The 22084-nt window shown below is 39.6% G+C and overlaps 1 protein-coding gene and 1 long non-coding RNA gene across 3 annotated transcripts in view; one reads left to right on the top strand and one right to left on the bottom strand.

Moving 5' to 3' along the window:
- EPAS1 (endothelial PAS domain protein 1) overlaps window positions 1-22084 on the top strand; it is a 78578-nt gene that overhangs the window by 25389 nt on the left and 31105 nt on the right. Inside the window, exon 2 of the mRNA XM_031594634.2 lies at window positions 18058-18248. Within this exon, the coding sequence (XP_031450494.1) occupies window positions 18058-18248 (191 nt within the window). The remainder of the gene's footprint in view (window positions 1-18057; window positions 18249-22084) is intronic.
- LOC149918903 (uncharacterized) overlaps window positions 18189-22084 on the bottom strand; it is a 69461-nt gene continuing 65565 nt past the window's right edge. For both annotated transcript variants that reach the window (XR_016464059.1, XR_016464058.1), the window contains one exon: window positions 18189-18325. This is a non-coding gene — a long non-coding RNA (uncharacterized LOC149918903). The remainder of the gene's footprint in view (window positions 18326-22084) is intronic.

Genomic DNA, 22084 nt, shown 5'->3' on the forward strand with positions numbered 1-22084 from the left:
ATTAAGTTTGAAGCCATGCCCCAGTTGCTCACAGAAACTCAAAAATGAGAAGGCAGATGCATAGTGTGATGATCCTCATGTGTTTGTGTGCGTGTTGTGGTTCCAGTGTCTGTATACAGAAATGTACACAAACCTTTTTAAATCTTATAATTTATTTTTAAACTAGCTTTATCTCTATTGAAATTGAGTCATCATTTTTAAAAAATGACTGGAATTCATAATATTTTTAAGATGGAAAGCCAGTTTCCAGGGTAAAAACTGGATATTACCCAAGGAATACTTTGAAGAGGGTTGCTTTCTTGTTATAGCTGAACGTACTGACTGGTATGTATGTAGTTTGTAAAAGTATTTGTTTAAAGACATTTGGTTGTGAATGGCCACATTAGAGCAACTGCTCAACTCTAATTGTAGTACCTAAAAGCATTCTATGTTTGCAGCCTGACTACCACCGTACACTGCTTGCCAGTTTGAAAATGTCAAGGGCAGTTACACTGCCACATTCCTGACTGGCCTGCTCCTAACCATCCTTCAGAAAACCTGCCCTTTCTCCATTGCTCTTTCTCCAGCTATTGCTGCCAGTTGCTATTTTGCTGTTTCATGGCTATGCCTGTAATCCTGAGGAAGGCAGAGCCTCACTGGACCAGGCAGCCTGGGAAAGCAGACTCTCCCTGCCCCAAAAAAATAAAGCTAGGGCACTGTGGGAGTTAAGGAAGCTATTCATCAGTGTGTCTGTGCAGAGTATCAGCTGGAGCACACAGCCCTGGTCAGACAACCTCAGAAAGGTGCAGGCTTGTGTGAAGTACAGAGCTACTGCTTTATTTTATTGTGCAAGAATTAACGTAGGAGAAAGCATCACATTTCAGAAATTCTTAAGAGTATTTTTAGCCAACAAAACCTTTCAAGTGATATGTGTCTCTTTTGTTCTAGAGTGCTTCACTGTTTATTGCAGCTGAACACTGTCGTTATAAGTTTATGATGTCATAATACTTTGAGGATTCTTTCTATATTATTCAATATTTTGTGTGTATTCTTTCTGTGTTTAGCAAGTGTTTAGGAAAAAAAGAAGTTAAAACATGTTAATATATTGATACAGATAATTAGTTTCTTATTTTGCAGTACTATTTAAATAGATGAACACAAAGTGTATTTTATGGAGGGGCCTTCAGAGATTTTTTGTGGCATAGTAGTTAGGTATAAATGTAGTAGAATAATAAGAACACCAAAATGGAAGAAAATCTAAATCTTAGTTTATTGATATAAAAAAAAAATTAAGAAAATAACCCGAAACTGTGATGGCAGAGGTCTGCTTGCCAGCAGCAGTGCTGCTGTTACTCACAGCTGGCTATTAATAGGCAAGTGGGAGGGATGTGATGCACCAAGCTGACTCCTTTCATGGCAAGTCAAACACAGCTTCAGTGAAGTAAAACTTTGAGTTAGCATCATAGCTGGGTAGCAGAGCAGTCTTATGCATTGGCACAAGTGTTTGTCTGTTGGTTAACAAACATGCCTTAGAACAAAATGGAGTTGCAAAGCTGGTGCTCATGCAGAAGCAAAGGCCAGAGGGTGAGCTTTAGTACACAAGCAGAAATAGGAGAGGAGAAGCTTTGCTGTCTTATCTACATGTGGATTTGTTATAATGTAGCTATGAATGGATGTTGGACAAAACTATCTCACTGCAGAAAAAAATAATCCCCTGGTGGCAAATCCAAATAGGGAGTAAACCAAAAACCTTTGAAAACAGCAGTATTAAACATTGAGAGCTTTAGAAAGATACTCTCTGTGCTGAGAAGTCAGTGTAAAACACATGGGAGTTCTTGCACGTTCAGTTTGTCTACAGGGAGGAGGTTGCATGTGCTCAGTGCCTCTATGTCTGCTGAGTTATGTTGTAGTCAGAAGTGGAAGCAAGCTTGAAAATCTGCTATTTTAGGGAGCTTAGGTAAGCAGTCAGACCAGAGGTAAAACATGTGAGACTTGAGCTCTGCGGGCTGGCAGCAGTTTGTTCAGGCCAGAGATGGGAAAGACGTTGCCAAAGGCTTTCAGTAAATGAAATTGTTGCTGGAAGGGAGAGATGTCCTACTTAGGGAGCATAGACCTTTCTGAGGAGGGCTGAGGGTGATCTTGGATGCGCAAGTGCAATCATGAGGCCTACTGAGCCATCCAGAATGGTTTGTGTGGGTGAGGAAGGAGCAAATTGGTTCAGCAGCATGAGAGGGCTGGAAATACTTGCACAGATAGAAAATAGATCTCAATGTAAAGTTGTATCTGCGCAGTTGTAGTCTTGTATGCTTCTTTGAAGGTACTACAGAATAGAAGAAGATACTGTTATCATTTCTAAAAGTTTTTACGTGGTAACATTTCTTCTTTACCATATCCTTGTGGGGATGACAAGTGGATCTTTTAGGTCATTTCTGGTCTAACTCTTGGTAGACAAGGCTGACAAAGCTACTGGGCAGGCTGGAGCCTTTTCATCATAAATGTTACTCATGGAGTTCAACAGAATTTATCTTTGTCCTTCTGACCGTTCTCAAAGCTTAGTTAATTGGGATGATCTCTGCTTGCATAACTGGGACTTAACAGAGTCCAGATATTCCTGTATTTCAGCCACACTTGCACCTTTCACCCTGTGTGAAGCAAGACACTTGGGGTGAAAAGTTCTTCCACTTTGCCTTTTATCTAGTTCTGCGTCTGCACTTTAAAATATTTTCCATGCTCTTGAAGTCTTTCTGCGCCCATGGGATTTTTTTGGGTTGTCTCCTTTCCCCTTCCTCTCCCAAAGTCTGCTGACGGCACTCCCAAATCTTTCTCCCATTTTCTGAATTGTGTTATCTACTTCCTCCAGAGATGGTTTGATAAAAATCTGGTTTCCAGTTCTCTCCATGCTCAGACCTCTTTGTGGTAGAGAACATCATTTAATGAATCTCTGTAAATGATCCTTTTTGCTTTACTTAAAATTTTATCAGTTTCTAATATTCCTCAATATTTCTATTATTTTTTTTCCTATGCATATTTTTGAGACAGTGGAAATACTATATTATAAGCTAGCAAGACATTCATTATTTCTTGGCCTATGAAATTCCATGATATTTTCATTGTTGTTTTTAAGTAAAAGACTTGTAGAAACAGCTACTTTTTCCATGCAAACCCCCTGTTTTGTTTGGAGTTCCCCAGTTTGTTGTTTTTTCTACCTACTTTAAAAAAAAAAAAAAAAAAAAAAAAAACTTCATCTCCTTGGCTACCAAGTAACAGAACTTATGCAGAAACTTGGATAGTCCTTCCCTTGCCAAACAGTGGCTGTCTTCTTCTAGCAGCTGATTTGATACAAGAAGAGTTGCATGTCATAGGCAAATCTGAAAGCAAAGTATTTTCTGTTTATTGTCACTGACACAAGACAAGAAAACAGAAAGCAAAACTCATTTTGCAGAGATGTTTTGTAATCTTTTGCTACAGACATCAAGATAACTCTATTTTCAGTTAATTTAGTGAGTTGAGAATCAGTCCCAAAGACAGCCACAGTTCCCCCTGTGGGGGATCACATAAGGGAGAAACTTTGATTTTGTAGCATCACATGTTTGTCCTTCATCCAAGATTATGCTGGGTCCCTGTTGGGTCTTCATCTTCACAGAACCATGGGGACCATTGTTTGGATCAAGTTTCATGTGTGTGGTTTGTTTTGTTTTGTTTTGTTTTTGCTGCTCCTTGGCATGTTTGGGTTCCCTGTTTGTTTTTGGGATGACTGTCAGTATTGGATTGGACCCTGAATCGGAGTCCAGTGGTTTACAGGCTTGGGACATCTCCATGCCTATGCTGGGGATGATTTTCCCAGTTGTTTAGTTGCTGGTTTTGGTTGTTCTTTTTTTTTTTTTTAAATGCTAAAATGAGGAAATGAGGAGTTTAATACTTCAAGGTGATTATTTAAGTAGCTGTAGCTCCCAAATACATGAGAAAGGCATGTATGGAGGTTGACTGTCCAGAATTGTTCCAAGTCCACCCTAAGCTGGAGGACACGCTCCACGGCAATTCAGCCCTTTTCGGGCAGCAGGCTTTACAGGTGCTCTAGCCACTCATATTTCTGTAGAAATATTCCTGCCATCATGTGTGATGGTGCATGGTGTAATTCCAAAAGCACCTAAATAACAGTTTGCTGTAACTTCTCCATTTGTAATGGAGAAGGAGAAATTGCAATCATCAGAGTAGGTGCAAACACTGTATTTTCGGGGAACTGTTATTTTTTTTCCCTCTCCAAACCCTGCAGCTTATCTTGCTTGTTTCTCTGTCTTTCCTCTCCCCTCTGGCCAGACTCCAGTTTGTAATTCTGCATTCTTTTCTGCTCAGCCTGAGGTTTATTGATTTTTTTAAATGCTTGTTTTGAATTTGCATGATGTTTCTGCACAGAATATTTTGGTGATGCAAGACCTGCTGGTTAGAAGATTTTTCTGAGAATATAAAAAAGAGGCTGAAAGTCAAGTGGTATCCACTTGGCACACCTATATGCCCAGAATAACTTCAGACCTATAAAAATAGACAGCGAGAAGTTAATTCTTATGGAGGAAAAATAAAACCTGTGCAAATATTTTGATGGTGAAGGGCACTGACCAGTAGAACAACCTACTAAATATTAGAATGTGTTGAGTCTCCATCCCTGAAAGTTATATGAATTGTCCAGGTTATTCTTTTAAAGAAATGCTCAGATTCAGATTGTTTTAATTCAAGTGAATCCTTTAAACTCTAATCTATAGGTTAGACAGGTTGATGTTATTCATCCTTTCTGGACTGATGAGGTTTGACACTGTCATTCATCCTTCTTCCAAGCTCTTAGTAAGTCAGAGCTTCAGGGAAACATGTCTTCATTCAGGATTTTAATAAAACATGCTATAATCAGAACATGTAAAATCTACATCTACAGAGGCACAGGCTGACACTCTACTTCTACTCTGATTTTAAGTTTTGTTGAAAACATAGTAAGTCAATGGGCTTTCCTGATTCTTGTCACACTGTGGGCAAGTTTTCTTGCTGGGCTTTCAGAAAGGCTTTTTCCAGCTTAGTGAAAGCTAAACAGCATATTCTGAGCTGTCATAAACATTTAATGGTAGATAATAAAGCTTTATATAATGTAATTCATAAAGATCACCTATTTTAATTCTGAGGTAGAGGATCTCTCTGCCATTGAATGTTCACCAATGTGAATTTGCTGTGTTAATGAGTATCCCGTAACAGTCCTTGGGGATTTTTATTTTATTTTTTCTTAATGTTTTCAAGTTTTCTTTGAATGACTAATGGGAAAATCTCCAGAAATTGGTGGAAGTCTATTGCATGTTTGAGGAAATGACAATAAGAATAGAGGGGAAAAGTTGATAATTGGTAGTTGATCTGTACAATGGTGAATAAGATGAAGAAAAATGGGAGTAAAATGACCTACATAAGATTTTTTTTTTTTGAGGTTTATTTCATAAATAACACTATTGACTATTCACAATTGACTAAAAACAAGTCAAGTTTAAACCATGCTTCTACAATATAGATGAACATTGTGCTGTGCCCTGCTCTTTAAAAGTAATTACTGATGTTTTTTGCCATACGCAATGTATTATTAAGCTTTCTTAATCTTAAAAGCACTTCACACTGGCTGTTCCAGTAAAAGATTTAAGTATTTATTCATGTTCTGTGTTGTTATATATGTTATATATGTTATAGTTATGGAGGGACTTTCTATTATTATTTTTCCTATGGAGGAATATAAATCCTTTTATAACTGCTCTTGGCCATGGCAGCATGTTTTGTACAAATGTAGCTAACCACACTGGCGTGCAAATACAGCTCAAAAGGATATTTAATGCAAGCAGTTTTGCCTTTTGGATTCAGCATGAACCATACAGGTACGTCCTGCTTGTTCTGTGCCTGTCTCATCATTCTTTTGCACTTGCATTTGGACTAGGCTTGTGGTACAACTGTTAAATCATCTTTTGCCTGCATACCATCCTAGCTGTCTTTCCTAATGACGAAATCATTATTTTGGGCAGTGAGTGCAGTTTGTTTATTTTTTTTCCTTCCTTCTTTTTTCTTTCTACTTCTCCTAAAAAACCAGGCAATTTTGGAACAACCATTCAGGTTGATTAAGTAATTTAATTTAGAAAAGGACAAGAAGAAAAAGTAGTGTTTTTCAAGAACTGCTCTTAAGGAGGTACAAGGTGTTTTTCTAAAATTGCATTGGGAGTTGATGAGACTCAGCTCAAAAAGGATGAGCGCACCTTTGCCCTCATCTTGGGAAGGATGTACCATCAGTTTTATATAATGCTTTTGACCCCTTATGCATGTACTGGTACATTTGCATGCATTTCAGCATGTGAATCTTGGGCTATCTGGTGAGAAATTTGGCTGCAATACAGTTAGAATGAGAACAATGAAATATGGAGGTACCACACCCTGATGCAAAGTGGAGCATTTGCTAAGCCCATGGAGTTGTGCTGTTTTGCCTTAGCAGGGAGGCTGGTTGTTCTTTCTGTGTTGTCTTTCTGATGCCAGCACAACTGAAATGTGAAATTCTAATGTATGTCCAAGATATGGCTATTTGTAGCATGTCTTCTAGGGAATAAAAGGGATTTTAATAGTAAGATGATGACAGTAAAATGTACTGAATTAAAGAGAAGATCTTATTTTGTCAAATAACTAATTTATTTATTTACTTTTTTTTTTTTTACCACATATTATTGTCATTACTGTAACTTATTACTGTTCTTAGAGTCCTACCTCCTGCTCTTCTGGGGAGATGGGATGGTGATGGAGATGGAAATCACAATCACGATATATGCAACGTGTGCCCTCTTTGGTTATCTTCAAGAAAGATAAAAGGTCCATCAGGAATAATGGCAAAATATTGATTTTGTTACTTCATAAATTTGAAGTGAAAAGAAGAAAACAGAGAGAAATCTGGTATTACATGCTTCCCAGTTTTGCTGCTTCCTATTCATCATCATCCTCTATACTTGTCTAGAGCAGCCATTCTCTGATTCTCTAGGTACACAGGAATTTAAAGAGTCAGTAGGCAGCAGTAGGAAAAAAAAATCACAGATAAAGCAAGGAATGCTGAAAAAGAATGACTGTGTCCGGTTATTCTTGGTTTGTAATAGAAAAAGTAGACAGCCCTTATTGCTATCAGTTCCCTTTGCAAGTTTTTGTGTAGTGAGCAATTAATTATTTAGGGCTATGGATCAGATGTGCTGGCGGCCATTTCCTGACAGAACCAAGCCTTAATTTTTAGAATACTTGAAATTCTGTAGTTGAGTGTGGAGAGGCCACAACTGTTTCCTCCTCAAGTACCACAGTTTCGATGTCCCTCTTGTTTCTGCCAGATCATGAGAGGCAGGTCAGCCATGAGAGTACTCATCACAGTGACGCAGGCAGTCAAGGAAAAGGCTTTACTATGAAATGATGAGGATTGTTACCAGATAAGTAACTTCTCAGTGACTTGTGATACTTTGTGATCAATGGTTTCTTTATTCTTCCCATCACAGTTGTTTGAAAGAGCCTGGCTCAGGCAGTTACTGATGGGTGGTAATCAGGTGTGTGTACAAGAGTGGGCAGTCAGGGCACCAAGTCCTTGATGTACAAGACCTCCAGTTTCTGATTTTAGCTGTAAATCAAGCTACTGATTTTCTGTTTTATCAGTTTAAATGAGCAACAGACCTCGATACTAAGAGATCAGAACCACACCATGTGAAGTTATCACTTGCATCTCAGTTTACCTGATGGCTTAATTAAGAGGAGATGGACGGTTGAAGTGGTACTGTGTAAAATAACAGCCATTTGAAAGAAAAGCTGTAACTGAGAATGACCTGTGTCCCAGGATGCATGTGCAGACAAAACTTGCGTTCCACAGTGCAAAAAATGCAGCCTGGCTCTCAGGATTTATACTGGATAGTTGTTTCAGGAAGTTGAGGAAACTGCATGACATGGAATAATCAAAATTTAGGAATGTTGTATTGTTGTTCTTAAGAATTATTGTTCCCTCCTTGCTAGAGAAGTGGCTGATTAATCTGTCTTTCTGGGTCTCTGGACACTCATCTTATTGTTCATGACTTCAAGTGACCACAAGTCAGGAGATGGAGAGACCATTAAATTGCATCATAACTGAGCACATATTAAAATGATCAAGGTTCAAAAAGTAAAGAAGAGTCAACATCATTTCATAAAGATTTTATTACAAGAGCTGTTTTCTTACCTTTATTAGCAGCAGTGTTTGAAGGATTTGACACTTTGGAAAGACAAGACATGGCTTCTTGTCAGACAGCATTGCAAAGTAATTTAGATGATTGCTTTGGACATTCTTTAAAAGAGAAAAAACATTTTGTTTTGAGCTGTTGTGCATTGTCTTCTGAGCGTGCATTGCAAAGGCTGAATGCTTGAAGCAAAGCAATGTGATCATCAGGCTGGCTGAATTTTCTTTAAAGATGCTCTGCTGCCTGAATTTAAAGTTCAGATCACTGTGGAAGGCATCAACACAGAGCAGCCCAAAACCTTACGAGAAGAAGGGACATCATTTTGCATTCCCAATGCTGGGGTGGGGTTTGCCTGCTCTATCTGTGCTTTACTTGTAACCTCACTGACTCTGGTGGAGACGAGCCTTGATGAAAGCCTGGGCTCTGCCCTTGAATGTGTGCTGATTTTGGAGCCCTGTTTCATTATAGATCAGTTTCATTGCACCTTTCTGTCTTGCAGCTGTTCTATCCTAAACATTTTATTAGTTCTAACTTTAACTGGTGAAATTAGCAAACAACAAAACAAAAAGCACAACTGGAATACATTGTGGAAAGCCATTCACTTCTGTAACACTTTTTAAAAGTTGTTGCAATGTATTCACTTTATGTTCCCTATAAATACTTGCTGTCATTTATTTACCAACCTGTGCCATTTGAAATGTTGATGGCTTTACTCTGAAAGTAAAGTTGCCTAATTTACTCTGCTTATTTAGAGAAACTGGATGCACATGAGACTGTTGCTAGAGCAAGGTTACTTTGGATGCTTGCAGACCTCTTTCACAACTGTGCTTGGTGAAGATTTCTGTAGCATTACAGCTCAGCAGTCTTTTTTCAGAGACTGGAGAACCTACAGCATTTTTAAGAGTAGTCTGTTTATTTTCCCTGTGTTGTTTTATGTACTGAAATATTGTAGTGAAAATAGCTGGGTGGGGTGTAATGAATGTTTTCAAAGACCTTCCTTTGAAAGAAGCTTTTTTTCCAGTCCTTGGTGGTCACCACCCATTTTCCTGTTCTGTGCGCGCCTCTCTCATTGTTCCTATCCACAAAGGCCCCTTCTGCAGACCTGTCAGCGTATGTGCCAGTGCGACGAGATAAAATGGCACGGGATATAAGGCTGAGCCTGCTGAAATGCCAGAGATTTTAACCACAGGCTCTGTAAATTTCAGCATGTATTGCCCACATTGTAACATAGTAGTGCATTGTAAAATTCAGTGTATGTCAACAAGTTTCAATGTGACTCTTTCAGCTGTTTATAGTTGAGGGTGTTTGCTGCTGAAGTGCTACCAGGGTAGGTATGTTTGCTAGTGATACTATCATCGTGTGATGACAATAGTTGTCCCTTAGACTTGAAATAAAGCTTGATTGAAAATTTGTCCCTGTTTAACCGCACTTGCACCATCTTGATAAATAATTCTCATTGTGGTTGGGTATGGACTGGCATGTAGTCAGTGTCCCAACTGAAAAATGGAGCTGGTTTGAGATTTAACTTCTGGGTCTTTGAGTTGCACTTCGTTCACCTTTAGCTTAACCCACTGGTGAGGAGATAAAGCACATCCTTTGGTATGTGTTTTTTTAGAGTAGGTAAATAGTTGGGCTATCTGGAAACAGATCTCAGCAATACCTGCTGAGCTTCTGAGCAACAATACTTATGGACCTTTAGATTAGCTGTCAAAATTGACTGATTACTACAAGTAATTCCACAAGATAAGAATCTGTAATCTCTCAGAACACAAATCACTGATAGAGATCTCGGGTTGTGCATTGTCATAACCTTATCCCCACAGTCAGGGTGCAATTCCAGCTCTAGCCGTGCTGCAGGTACTCTTGAATGTGAGAGCAGAAACCATGAAATAAAGCAGAGTTGTACGATTTTCACTACAAAAATGGCCGCTTGCAAGCATGTTCAATTTCAGCCAATGTAGAAACAGTCCTTTCTGTTGTGTTGTTCAGTGGTTCTGTTTTTCCTTTTAGCCTACAAGTTATCTCTGAAGCTTGCTATGTCTTGGCAGGTATCAAAGAGTTGCTTGCCACAGGGAAGGAATCCACGATCCCACATCTTGACAGAGCAGAGAGGTGCAAAACCAGTCTCAGGAGGGAATATTAAGTTTAGAAGTCTTTGTGCTCCTCCGATTGTAGTTTGGCCATGTGCTGGGAATTTTATTTCTCTCGCAGTTTCCTTAGTAGTTGAGAAGACTGAGGAAATGACTCTCTCATCTGCTTAAGTGTGCTCTGCAGCTTTACAGGATGGTCCAGAGCCATCCTGCCACTTTGTGGGGCCAACACCAGTCTTTGCTGAGTGCAGGGACTTGGAGTATAAGAAATGCTTCTCCATCGTACTGCACTCTTCTGGCCTTAATGCAAGGAACGTGTTGAAAAGTCAAAAAGGCAATGCCTACATCTGTTCTACCTGCTGATCAAACAGCAGCCTGACATCTTTTCTGCATGTCATAGGCCTTATGAGGTTCCCAGTGACTGAGCCTAGCCTAAGAGTATCCATGTTCGGCACATCCTTTGAGGTGCCAGGTTCATGCTGGTATAGTGAATGACGAACGGGCTGTGCTCTCAACATCATAAAATAATCCTTGGCCAGATTAATGGTTGATGAAATCCTAATACTTATCTCTTCAGTTCAAGGTACTCATAAAATGAGAGAAAACGGTAGGACGTAAATCCTGTGGACATTGTTTTGCTTACTATGATTAAATTTATCAGACTCTAATGACATATTGCAAACCTAAATGCTTTAAAAAAAATATGAAGGATCCAGCAGCCTCAGTAAGGTTCTCAATGTCAAACTTCATAAGTACTTTTTTTTTAGCTGCTGTGATAACCAGTATTCATGTTGGTACTAAAAAACTGAGGTACAAAAAGTTTATCTTAACAACTGTATTGAATAGAAATGATATAAATGTTTTAAAAATGTATGAATGTAATGCTTTTTATCTTAGAGTATTTTTTAAAAAATGAATCCCAGGAAGTTTCATTTAAAAAAGAAATTGCAGATCTAGAAATGTGTAATCAGGATTATGGACTGCTGATACTATCAGAGCTTCAGACATGAAGGAAGTTGGTGTTGCATGTGGTTTTAAAGTTCATATGGGACTTCACAGAATCACAGCATGGTTGAGGTTTGCGGGGTTTTCTAGATCCATCTGGTCCAACCCCAGTTCCAGTGGGACTCTCCAGAGCGGGCTGCTCAGGCAGTTTCTGGAGATCTCCCAGCATGGAGGCTCCACAGACCTTCTGAGCAGCCCAAGCCAGTGCTCTGGCACCCACATAGTAAATAAGTGCATCCTGGTGTTTAGATGGAATTTCATTTTCCAGTTTGTGCCTATTGCCTCTTGTCCTGTGACTGGACATCACTGAAAAGAGCTTGGGTCTGTCTTTCTTGTACCCATCTAAAGATCTGATGTATTTCCTATTCAAGAAAGCATTTTCATAACTATGTTACTGTAAGCCATAGTGACAGTAGAGTGATGTAGACTTAGTGAATCATCGGTATTTTCTTATCAGCTTAAAAATATTAAAAGTCCAGTGTTCTCTTAGGCTTCATCTCTTGCTACACTACTCAGACTAGCCAAGTCCCACAATATCGTGCTAAACATGCTTTTATTGTGCTAACATTGCTCTTAACGGGAGCCTTTTTCTGATCTAAGTCTTTTGTATTTTCTGACTCATTAAATCTAGACTGAGCTTTTAAACTTGGAGGAAAGAATCACATCACATGTTGATATAGCAGTAGTGCCTATGTTTATTAAACTAGCAGCAGCGATTTGTTGTTTAGTGGGTATGTGCAGAAAATATGAAAAATCCCCTCAGTCAAACCAAGGAGTCAGTGGTACGTCAAAGCAGATTTAAAGGAAGGGTGGAAGGTATTTCATTTCCTTATTTTTGTAATAGCCCTCTCTGTTAGTAACTTTTCTTGTTACCTTCGAACTCTCATTTCCTCTATTAACAAATTCCTTGTTTTGGTGGAGTTCATATTCATGTTGCCTGAGTACTGGGTACCATCTTCCAGTGTGCAACAAGCCACTTTAGCACTTTACAGCCATGAACACTACACATATTTTCAAACTTTTTTTTTTTTCCCTCTCAGTTGAGGAATAACTATGTTCTTCCCCTTCCCACTGGTGTGCCAAGCTTGCTTATCTGGTGCTTTTTCAGATTTTAGAAACAATTATTTTCACTGTAATGTGTTCATGTATAAGGAGGGAGGATCTGTATGGCACTGTGTTTGGATTTCATTGACAGCTTGCATATTTGGGCCTGGTTTCCTGGTGAGCAAGTAAATTGCTGTTTCTAGTACTCTTTATTTACTGATGGTCACTTTAATTGCTTTAATGGAGGGGACTTTCAAAAAGCACAGGGTACCATCCAGATTAAACTGCTTGGATAACTTGGATAGAATGGTTACAAAGCTGAGAGAATTATTTTTAAAGGAATTTTAAGGCTAAATAAGCATGACTGCTGGCTGCTTGGTGCCCACACGGGTACATCTCTGAGCTGTCAGATGGTATGGTTCCGAGATAGCTATGGAGCAAAACTCCGTTTTAGATGTGGTGGTGGCTTAAATCATCTAGGAATTTGCTAAGCAAAAGGTAAAGCAAAATGTAAACACACTGCAAAAAGTGGATTTGCTGGTTTGAAATAAATCTTTGTTGTTATCTAAGATAGTACTGCCCATTAAAATATTTTTACAAATTTGATTTTTTTTATGCTTAACACCCACTCCGTTTTTTAATTTGCTTTGTGTGTACTGTAAAATATTTTCTTATCTTTTCATCCCTAGAATGTTTTTTTCTTGCTCTATAAGTTAGTATTTGAGGCTTAACTTTAAACCATTTGAAATGAGAGTTTACTTCAGAAATTTTATATGACAGCTTAATTAACTCTGGATTCTTGACCTTTAAAGTGCTGGAACTAGAAACATTTAATAACCAGCCGGTGGATATAAAGTAATATGCTTGCTGTTTTACTGGTTTGCATGGAAGGCAGTCTGAAGCAAAGTCCAAGGGTCACCAAAATAGGGAAAGAAACTGAAGGAAGTCAGTCTGAGCTATGTATTTCAAAACATTTTATGTCTGTGTCACACAGTGTGTAGGTATGAGTGAAGACTACCAGACTGCAAATAAGGTGTTCTCATGCGAGGAGCAGGCTGTGATTTCACTAAAATCTCCTGTGTTCTGGCGCCTACAAGGTAGAAAGGTAATTCAGCGCAGTTACTGTGCTGCCTAGTCTTACATGAGCAAAGTATTGATCCATGTGGACTTGAGAGCAGTGAAACACTGAGCTGGAAGTTGCTATCTCAGCCTGGGACACAGTGCAATCCACTCCGCAAGTTGCAAGGAGGTTCCCACCCTCCTAGACATCAGGAGCATGGCTGAGGCTGACCACCCGGCACCATCGTCAGCTGAGTAAGTTCCAAGGGCTTCCATGGGTAACTGAAGACTGGGATTGCTCCCACCTGCAGAGGTTTGGAGCTGCCAGGGGTGACAGGTCCCCAAGATGACGTGACAGTTTTACAAAATTGTTTGGGTAGGGGTGGTTATATGAGGCTTCAGGTTTTTCCAAGCCTGAAGTTTCCAGCACAGCAGATGGAGAGGCTGCTGGAAGCCAGATTATGATCTGAACCCCAAGCGAGACCTTCATCTGCCAGCATTCCCATTGATTTCAGTACAGCTGGGTTGCAAGGATGCCGGGGTGAGTGAGGGGATGGGAATCTGACCTCTGTCACCTGCACCAGGCACTCCTGCTCCCAGTTGAGTTCTCCCACTGGTGAGGCGGCATGTGCGACGGGTATGAGTGTAGCCTTTGGGCTGGCTTGTTGTCTGGGTTGGTGGAAGAAAACATGGAAAGCTTCAGCTTGTGACATGCTGAGAGCTCCACCTGAAACTGCCAGCACTGCTAGTGCTGCAGGCAGCAGCCCATAACTTCTGTTTTCAGAAGGCAAACTGAACACTGCTGGGAGCAAGTGGACTGAGTCCTAACCAGAGACCCCAGGCCTGCTACTGAGCTCTATCACCTTGTTTCCAGTGGAGACCTGAGCTTTCCCATTCCTTTCTTGTTGTTTTGAGGGGAACAGTTTGTGATCATGCAGTGATTACTGAGTGAGTGTGTGTGTATTGGTGGAGCAGGGCCATATCCTGGCAGGTCCTGGGACTCCCAAAAGTACAGGCATTATGGAGGCTTCCGTGCAGGACCTCCTGCCCTTGTAAGTGAGCATGGATGGGTTGATCTGAAGTGACTTTCTCCTCTCATTACCCCTGCATTTTCAAAAATCTGACATGGGTTTGGGTAAGGAAGGTTTCTGCCTTTGCTTGCTCCACTTTCTCCGAGCAGTGACGCACACATTTGCTCGTTTTTGCCACATAAGTGGGCGGTTTATATGCTGGGAGGGAATGATTCATAAATTAGCTGCAGCCTATGCCTTTATTGCTCTAATGATGTGTGAGCAGGATTCCATGTAAACCTTTCTGCCTGGCCTTCAGACAAAGTTGTTGAGGAGTTATATTTTCACTTTCTGGCTGCGGGTAGCCAAGCCTTGCCCAGAGAGAAAAGCTCTCCAAGTGAATAAAATGGAGGACAGCTGCAGGGAGATGAGATGGCCTGCTACCTGCAAAGGAAAACCATGAACATAGTGCATTCTGCAGAGCTGTATCACTTGGCTGAAGGTTCTGGAGGCTTTTGTGCGACCAAGATGAATGAGTACTAGATGACAGTCTTTTAAGTGGGTAGAGACTCTGCTTGGGGAAAATGATGTGAGGCATGAGGCCAGAGGGTTGTTTTGTGCCTCTGTGTAATTGTACTTACCTGACGACAACAACCACCCAACTTGAGGGTATGCTGAGCTAGGGAAGAAGAGGAGGAAAATTGAGGTGCAGGAAACCACACAGGGAAATGCTTAACAAGCAAATTGTTTGTTTATTCAAAATGATCATGTGTGAGCAAGAACTCTTTTGAAAGCAGTCAAACAGGCCAACTCTTCCTCTCATTTTCCAAGTCAAGAGGACTTGGGTGGTGTGCGTTGAGCTACGTCTCATTGCAGACAAGCAGAGAACTACTTACTCTTGGAAGCATTGCTAAGGGAAGGTATCTGCAGCACAGAAAAAAAATCATTCTCAGTTCATAAAATTACTTGTTAGAAATCTTGGGCAACCTGTGATTATGAAACAAGCTTGTCTTATTAGCCACAATTGGTAATTATATTTACAGATGTTAGCAAAACTAAATATTTTTCTTTGTGGCTGGAGTGGTATTCTGAAAGACCCTGCCCTCTCTTATACAACCCATTTTTTTCCCTGCATGAATTGCGACATGGCTTTGGCTTTAGTTCCCAAAATCTGGTATTTACATGAGACAGGATTGGGCCATGTTTTGCCCATGTTGGTTCTAATGTGAAAATCACGGGGTTTAGATTTAGAGAAGAGCTTAATTGTTCAAGGTTCAAGTTAGATTTTCCAAGCTGCAATTGGAAATTCTCATGAATATTGCTGCATAGTTTGTTTGGATTGGTTTTCCTCTGTTTCTAACCTTTTATCTCAGTGGTTGAATTAGAAACTGAGAATTTTTTCCCAGATTGGAATCTGCACAGATGCATTTTTCTCAAGAGAGCATGTTACCTGTAAAAGAAGCATCAGATTGAGTAATTCACCTGGCTTTCCCATTCCAAGGTGACGTAGGGCATTTTTTTGTTATACTTTCAAGGACTCCTGTGTGTAAAGGGACTTTTTTAATGTGCGTATAATCTGACTCTTATTTGGCAGAGAGAAAAATAAGGAGCTAGTGTTACCTTGTGAATATCTGATACTTTAGATTCAGACTTGGACGGGTTGGTGCTCGCTCCTGTGATGCCACTGAAGTTGTTATCCAGCTGAATTCTGCTGTTACCTGACTAAAAGTGTGTTGGTCTCATCTTGTACATATCTCCTGTAACAGATACCATGTCAGAAAATATTCACCTCAGGCAAAAGAATTGTGAAAGAGGTTTGCCAAAGGCCGAACATGGATCTTAAGAAGATACCATAAGCATTTATGAGGCCCTGTTCTCTGTTAGCACACCCAGTAATGAACACCTGCCATCCCACCTATCTGATCCCCAAGCTTATGCCTAGCTTCAAATATTGTGAACTGTAGGAGTGCTACTGATGTGCTCTGAGCAGTTTTCTGCTTTGAAAGATGATGTTGAACACTCAGCCTTGGGTGGACCCCAACACACACCTTACTGTAACTTTGCTCTTAGCACTTAACACATACGCTGGCTATTTTACTGATAATTTTCTAAGCTTCCTGTAGTTTCCATGCTAGAAACTTTGCGGTCACTTAGGATCTTCTAGAAATGGTCACCTTCTCTAAAATGCATTACTGTATATTAAAACTCTTTTTTTATTTTGTGTGGTTTTATTTCATACCAATCATGATTTGAACAGCTTATAGGATTAAGCAATATGGTTAATATTTGTCACATAATTTGTTTTCCTCACCTTCTTAACGTGGAAGAGTATAGTTAGTGAAATGTTCTGTTCTGATGGGGAGTTTTTTAAGCTTTAAAGACTCATTTCTTTAACACTGGAAATGGCAAGTTGAAATATTTGTAAGGCTTGGCAAGAAGAGACCCACCCATGGTGATTCTAGAAATGAATGTGTATCAGCACATATGGTCTGGTCAATCTTTTCCACAACTTGTACTCATCTGAGCTGTGCAATTTGCACTGATACTCCATTATAGAAGTCTGACAGAAAAATTTATCTATTCTGTATGGAAGTAATTACAGTGTGAAACCTCAACTCGTGCAAGTGAAAGAAACTTGTAATATCAGCAGAACTTCATTAGGTTGAAACAATTGGTAGTTTTTGAACTTTTTTTTTCCAATAACATTGGGTTCTTTATGCTCTGAAGTAAAAGAATTGTATTTTCTGAAACACAAGTCAGTGAAGTTTTCTTAAACGATTGTATCCCGAATCCATAATAAATGTAGCCTTTGTGTTTCTCACGTTAAATTTAGCTTTGTGTCCCTTGGTGGCTTAGTTTTGTATACTTGCTTCATAAAATGTCTTCCCCTTTGTTATTTCCTGCTCTTCTGTTCTCTGTGGTGTTTAAGGGAGGTTGTCTTTATTCGTCTTGTTGTTTCACTCAAGAAGGTGTCTGTTCTCATGGACAATGGAGAGACATTGTTTTCATTAAAATAGCTTTTACTAAGGCGTGATTTCTTGCATGCAGCAGTATTTTCTTTCCCATTTTATGTTCTTCATGGTCAAGGAAAGTTGGGTTTTTCAGAGTAGCGCTAAGAACTGAGACAGCTGTACATGCATAGTTGGATACCCTATTATTACCTTTATTTTAATGCAGGGAACAACAATTGCAATTCATTTTATCCATGACACAAACACATGTGCTCTGCAATTTCTCCAGCTTTAGAATGAATTGCCAACTGATTCTGACGTGTTTTTCTAGTGAATTATTGTAGATTGAACAAAACAAATTTAGATATCACACAATTTTTAGCATATACTGTCTCAGGAATAATAATTTGCTATTTCATTTTTAATCTCAGCTAAAACAGATCTTGAACCTGTTACATTCAGCAAGGACTCAAGGGGTCTGAAGGGTGATTTTCCAGTTGCAGCAGTCCCCCTCCTAACTCTCACTTTAAATGAGCAAATGAGTATTAATGTTCGGTCAATGGAGTTTAAACCAGCTGACAGAATGGATTCATTGATGACAAGGCTAACTCGTATAAATGCCTCTCTGAAGTTGTGAATTGCATTTTAAAACATGCTTTTTTCCTTTCTCTCCTCTACGTGGTAGGAGCAGTTCTGAGCGGAGAAAGGAGAAATCAAGAGATGCAGCAAGGTGCAGGAGAAGCAAAGAGACGGAAGTATTCTACGAACTGGCTCATGAACTGCCCCTGCCCCACAATGTCAGCTCCCACCTGGACAAGGCATCCATCATGCGCCTGGCAATCAGTTTCTTACGCACCCACAAGCTTCTGTCTTCAGGTAATGTCTGGCTAAAAGAAGTTGTCGATGCTAGTTGATAGCGGCTTGGTAAGAACGTGCATGACCCATGCAAGATCCTAAAAGGAGAACAAGACACAGTTGCTTGTATAGTGAGGATATTGTGAGATTTACAGTTTTTGTTTTGTTTTGTTTCCCCAAGAAGGATTGTCTGTATTTGAACTGAGATAGAAAATCTGAGTGACGCTAGTCATATAAGGTTTCCATTATCCAACTAACGACTGATGCATTTTTGCATCTGTATGAGCTGAATTCTAAGAACAATTGAATGTGGTCTATAAAAGTTAGTTACAATGTTTTGAGCTTTTAGGAGTTTAATCAGAACTCAGACGTATACCTTAAGCTTCCATGCTGAAATAAGCACATCTGAATATAGCATGGCAAGCATGTGTATTCCACTGCATTCAGAAGGCAGCTGGGAAGTTCCAAAGGTCCAATACTTTGTTCTGAAGGCCTGATTGTTCTACACACTGGTAATGAGTAGTAGGTTGTCTATATATGGCAGAGTGAGAGAGCTAAAGTAAACAACTTTGAAATCATTGATATGAATGGATTCTATTTAATCAGCATTGCTTATTTTGGCCTAATCTGAAATGTTAAACCAGCATTACATTTTTAACTTGTTAAAACTGATAAAATGAACAATATTCTTATTTTGCACCTATATTTGCTTAATCACATTGATAGAAATTTGTTGTTTGAATCAACAAATGTAGAATCAATGAAAATAACTGTTGTGTCTGGGGAAACTTTTACACTGACTTTATGTTAAAAGAAATGGTGAACTGTTTGTGAAAAGCAAAGCCAAAATTTTGTCTTCTACTTCATTCATGGCAAAACTCCCAATAAGGTCACAATTGCCCTCCCTCTCTTTAGAAAAATTGAGTCATACCATAACAACTGCTTTCATAAATGCCATTAGGAAGTATCTCATCCCCTGGAAAAGTGTGTTGTTGGTTTGTTGTTCTTAGTCTGAAGGATACAACAGATTCAGTTCTGTCTGTATGTCCCATATTATTTGTAGCTATTATGGACTCTACTACGACTATTTTATGAACTATGGGCTTTTTACCTTAACTTATAGAATTGGATTTTAGTGTTTACTTCTGTAAAAAGGAAAGTTTATTTGCTAAACAGCATTTGGAAATAATCTTTGATGGCTCCATGTAATTAATGCTTGAAGTGCATTAAATAGGTAAACGTTCTTTAAAATGCTATACAGCAAGCCAGTTTTTTACTGGCTTTCTTGTTAAAAATAAAAAAAAAACAAACCAAACCAAAAACCCACCACCAGCTTCAGCTTTACAAATATTTACATCAGATGAGCTAGTGACTGGTACAGAATAGGAAAAGCAAACTTCTGCAGGACTGTAACAGATAATATAAATAATGCTTGTGTCTGTGGATGTTCAAACAAAACAGTTTGATGCTGTCATTGTGAGAAGAAAATATTTGCTGACCTGAAAACCGTTGAATTTAAAGTGAACTTTTCAAATACACTTCCATTTATTGACAAAGTTCTACAGACAAAATATTTGGTTCAGCACTTCTTTCGTGTTGAGGGTTAAGATTGTATTATTTGATACTGATGACAACTCAATATATTAATATATTATTCATATATTTGCATACTTTGGTGTGTCTTCTGCAACAGTGCTTGAAAACCAGTGTGATTTGTGTAGCCGATGTACATTTTTTTGAGGTATCACCATGACCAAGCATTTAGACAGGAATCTGGAAATGAAATGTTACAGTTGTGACAGGCTGTTTTAACGATGTTCCAAATCTCTTCTACGTTAGTTGTTTTCTTAGCCTTTAGTCTGATCTGCTTCCCCAGTTAAAATACTGGTTTTGATTAAGTCACCTCATGCAGATTTGTCCATGGAGGTGTGGATCAGAGTTTCAAAATCTTTAAATGTTTCCCTTTTGAGGGATTGAGCTTAAGTTAGTCTAAAGGGACTGATTTTTTAGCAGAATTGGATGTTATTTTCTGACATGGGGAATACATGGAAATGAAAGAACTCAAGCTAGAAAACCACTGAGTACTTGTAATTCCTTGCTCATCTGCTACTTATATTCTTCCGAGTTTGGCTAAGGCTTAAATCAAGCTAAACAAGAAAGCTGAAACTGTTTAGCCCTGAATATTGAAAAAAGAACACCTATCAGGCTTTGGAATACAGTGGTTATCAGAGAGAGAACTTTCTTTATCAGAATAATAATTTTGAGACATTATTTCTTTTGATTACAGTGTGCTTGCTGAGATTCCTGAATTTCACATAGGTAGAGTACTATTCTAACCAAAGCAAATTTCTATCAGTTTGAGCACTGTTTCTTCCCCTCTGGAGACAAAGTGGGAAAATTGAATATAGGCATTTCTAAGCAGACTTTTGGCAGAGTTTTTGAAATGCTTCTGCCTTTCAGGCCTGTTGTACAATACTTACTCAATGCAGCTAATGTAGGAAAGGTGTTGTTTTCCTGACCTGTTCCTGTGAGAGCGGAATCAAAGTCTTTGTGGTCTGCTGAGCAATGTCAGTCTTCATAAAGACACAAATTTTCTCTATTAGGATGTCTAATTTAATTCAAAATGATTATTTTTTGACTCCCATATGAAGAGATTTTGTCAAGAGCATGGAGTGAAATGGAAGTGGCTAATGAGATGCCTGTTGGTTTTCCTCTTTCCAAGCCCCAACCAAAACTGCCCCCATTTGACAGTCACATCTAGCAGACTGGAATTTAGCATTAGCTCTGCATTGCATTTGAGGAGCCTAACTCCAGTGCTGGGTAGCACAGAGCTTCTTCTGTCGTCTCTGACAGAGTAACTCGGAACTATGGGGTGGTAGAGAGCTGGAGCATGCGTGAGAGACAAACACCTACCCCAGCCTGCAGACCTCTTTGCTTTATGTTGTCTTCATGGAACAGTACTGATTATTTGGGCTAGACTCTTAGTGTAAACTAGAGTTAAGTGGGAGTTTATGTTCTGTCATTAATTAGGAAATTGAAATAACATTTACTATATATATATATAGACACACACACACACACAGTGTCGCTAAAATAAGCCGGGGATACAGTTTGGTAAATACTTCAGAAGTTAGTAGAGAAAAACATAGTACTTGATTAGCATTTTTGTTATTTATTATTAATTATATCATAAGCTCCTGGTGGAAGACATATTTAATAATGCTGTTTGTGGGCATGGTACTCAAATGAGGACACATCTCGATACATGGCAGTTTTACTGGGAACAGGGCAAGCGAGAGCTTTTGTGGGACTGCATCTCCTCATCTTTCTGCAAGCACGCAGAATCACAGTATGGCTTGAGTTGAAAGGGACTCAAAACCCAACTGATTCCAGCCCCCTGCCGTGGGCAGGGCTGCCCCCCACCAGCTCAGGCTGCCCTGAGTCCCGTCCAACCCGGCCTTGACACTTCCAGGGATGGGGTATCCTCATGCTCCAGATGGATGGATGGCTTCAGGCAGTGTGCCAGCCTCAGTCCCTTGGCACTGAATGCCTGTTGTCCCGTTGTGCTATTCCCTGACTTGGAACAGAACTTCTCACTTGTGTAACTTGACTGTTTGGCTAGCTGTGCCTGCATAATGATTATTTAGTTGACAGAAAGCTGAGACTTTGGGAGATCTATGCCTACGTTCTTCCAGCAGGTGAAAGGCAGAGCCTGGAGTCTGAGCATGCACTGAGCTCGGCGCTACGTGCTGCTGGAAGGCCCAGCGTCTGGGCTGCGGGCGCGCTTCTCCTGCAGCCATGGCGGGGCCTCCGCCGGGCCCTTGCATCCTATCATAATAGGAAATAGCTGGTTGTAT

The sequence above is a fragment of the Phasianus colchicus genome, chromosome 2 (assembly GCF_987193195.1).
Source record: "Phasianus colchicus chromosome 2, bPhaCol1.hap1.1, whole genome shotgun sequence".
Lineage (NCBI taxonomy): Eukaryota > Metazoa > Chordata > Aves > Galliformes > Phasianidae > Phasianus > Phasianus colchicus.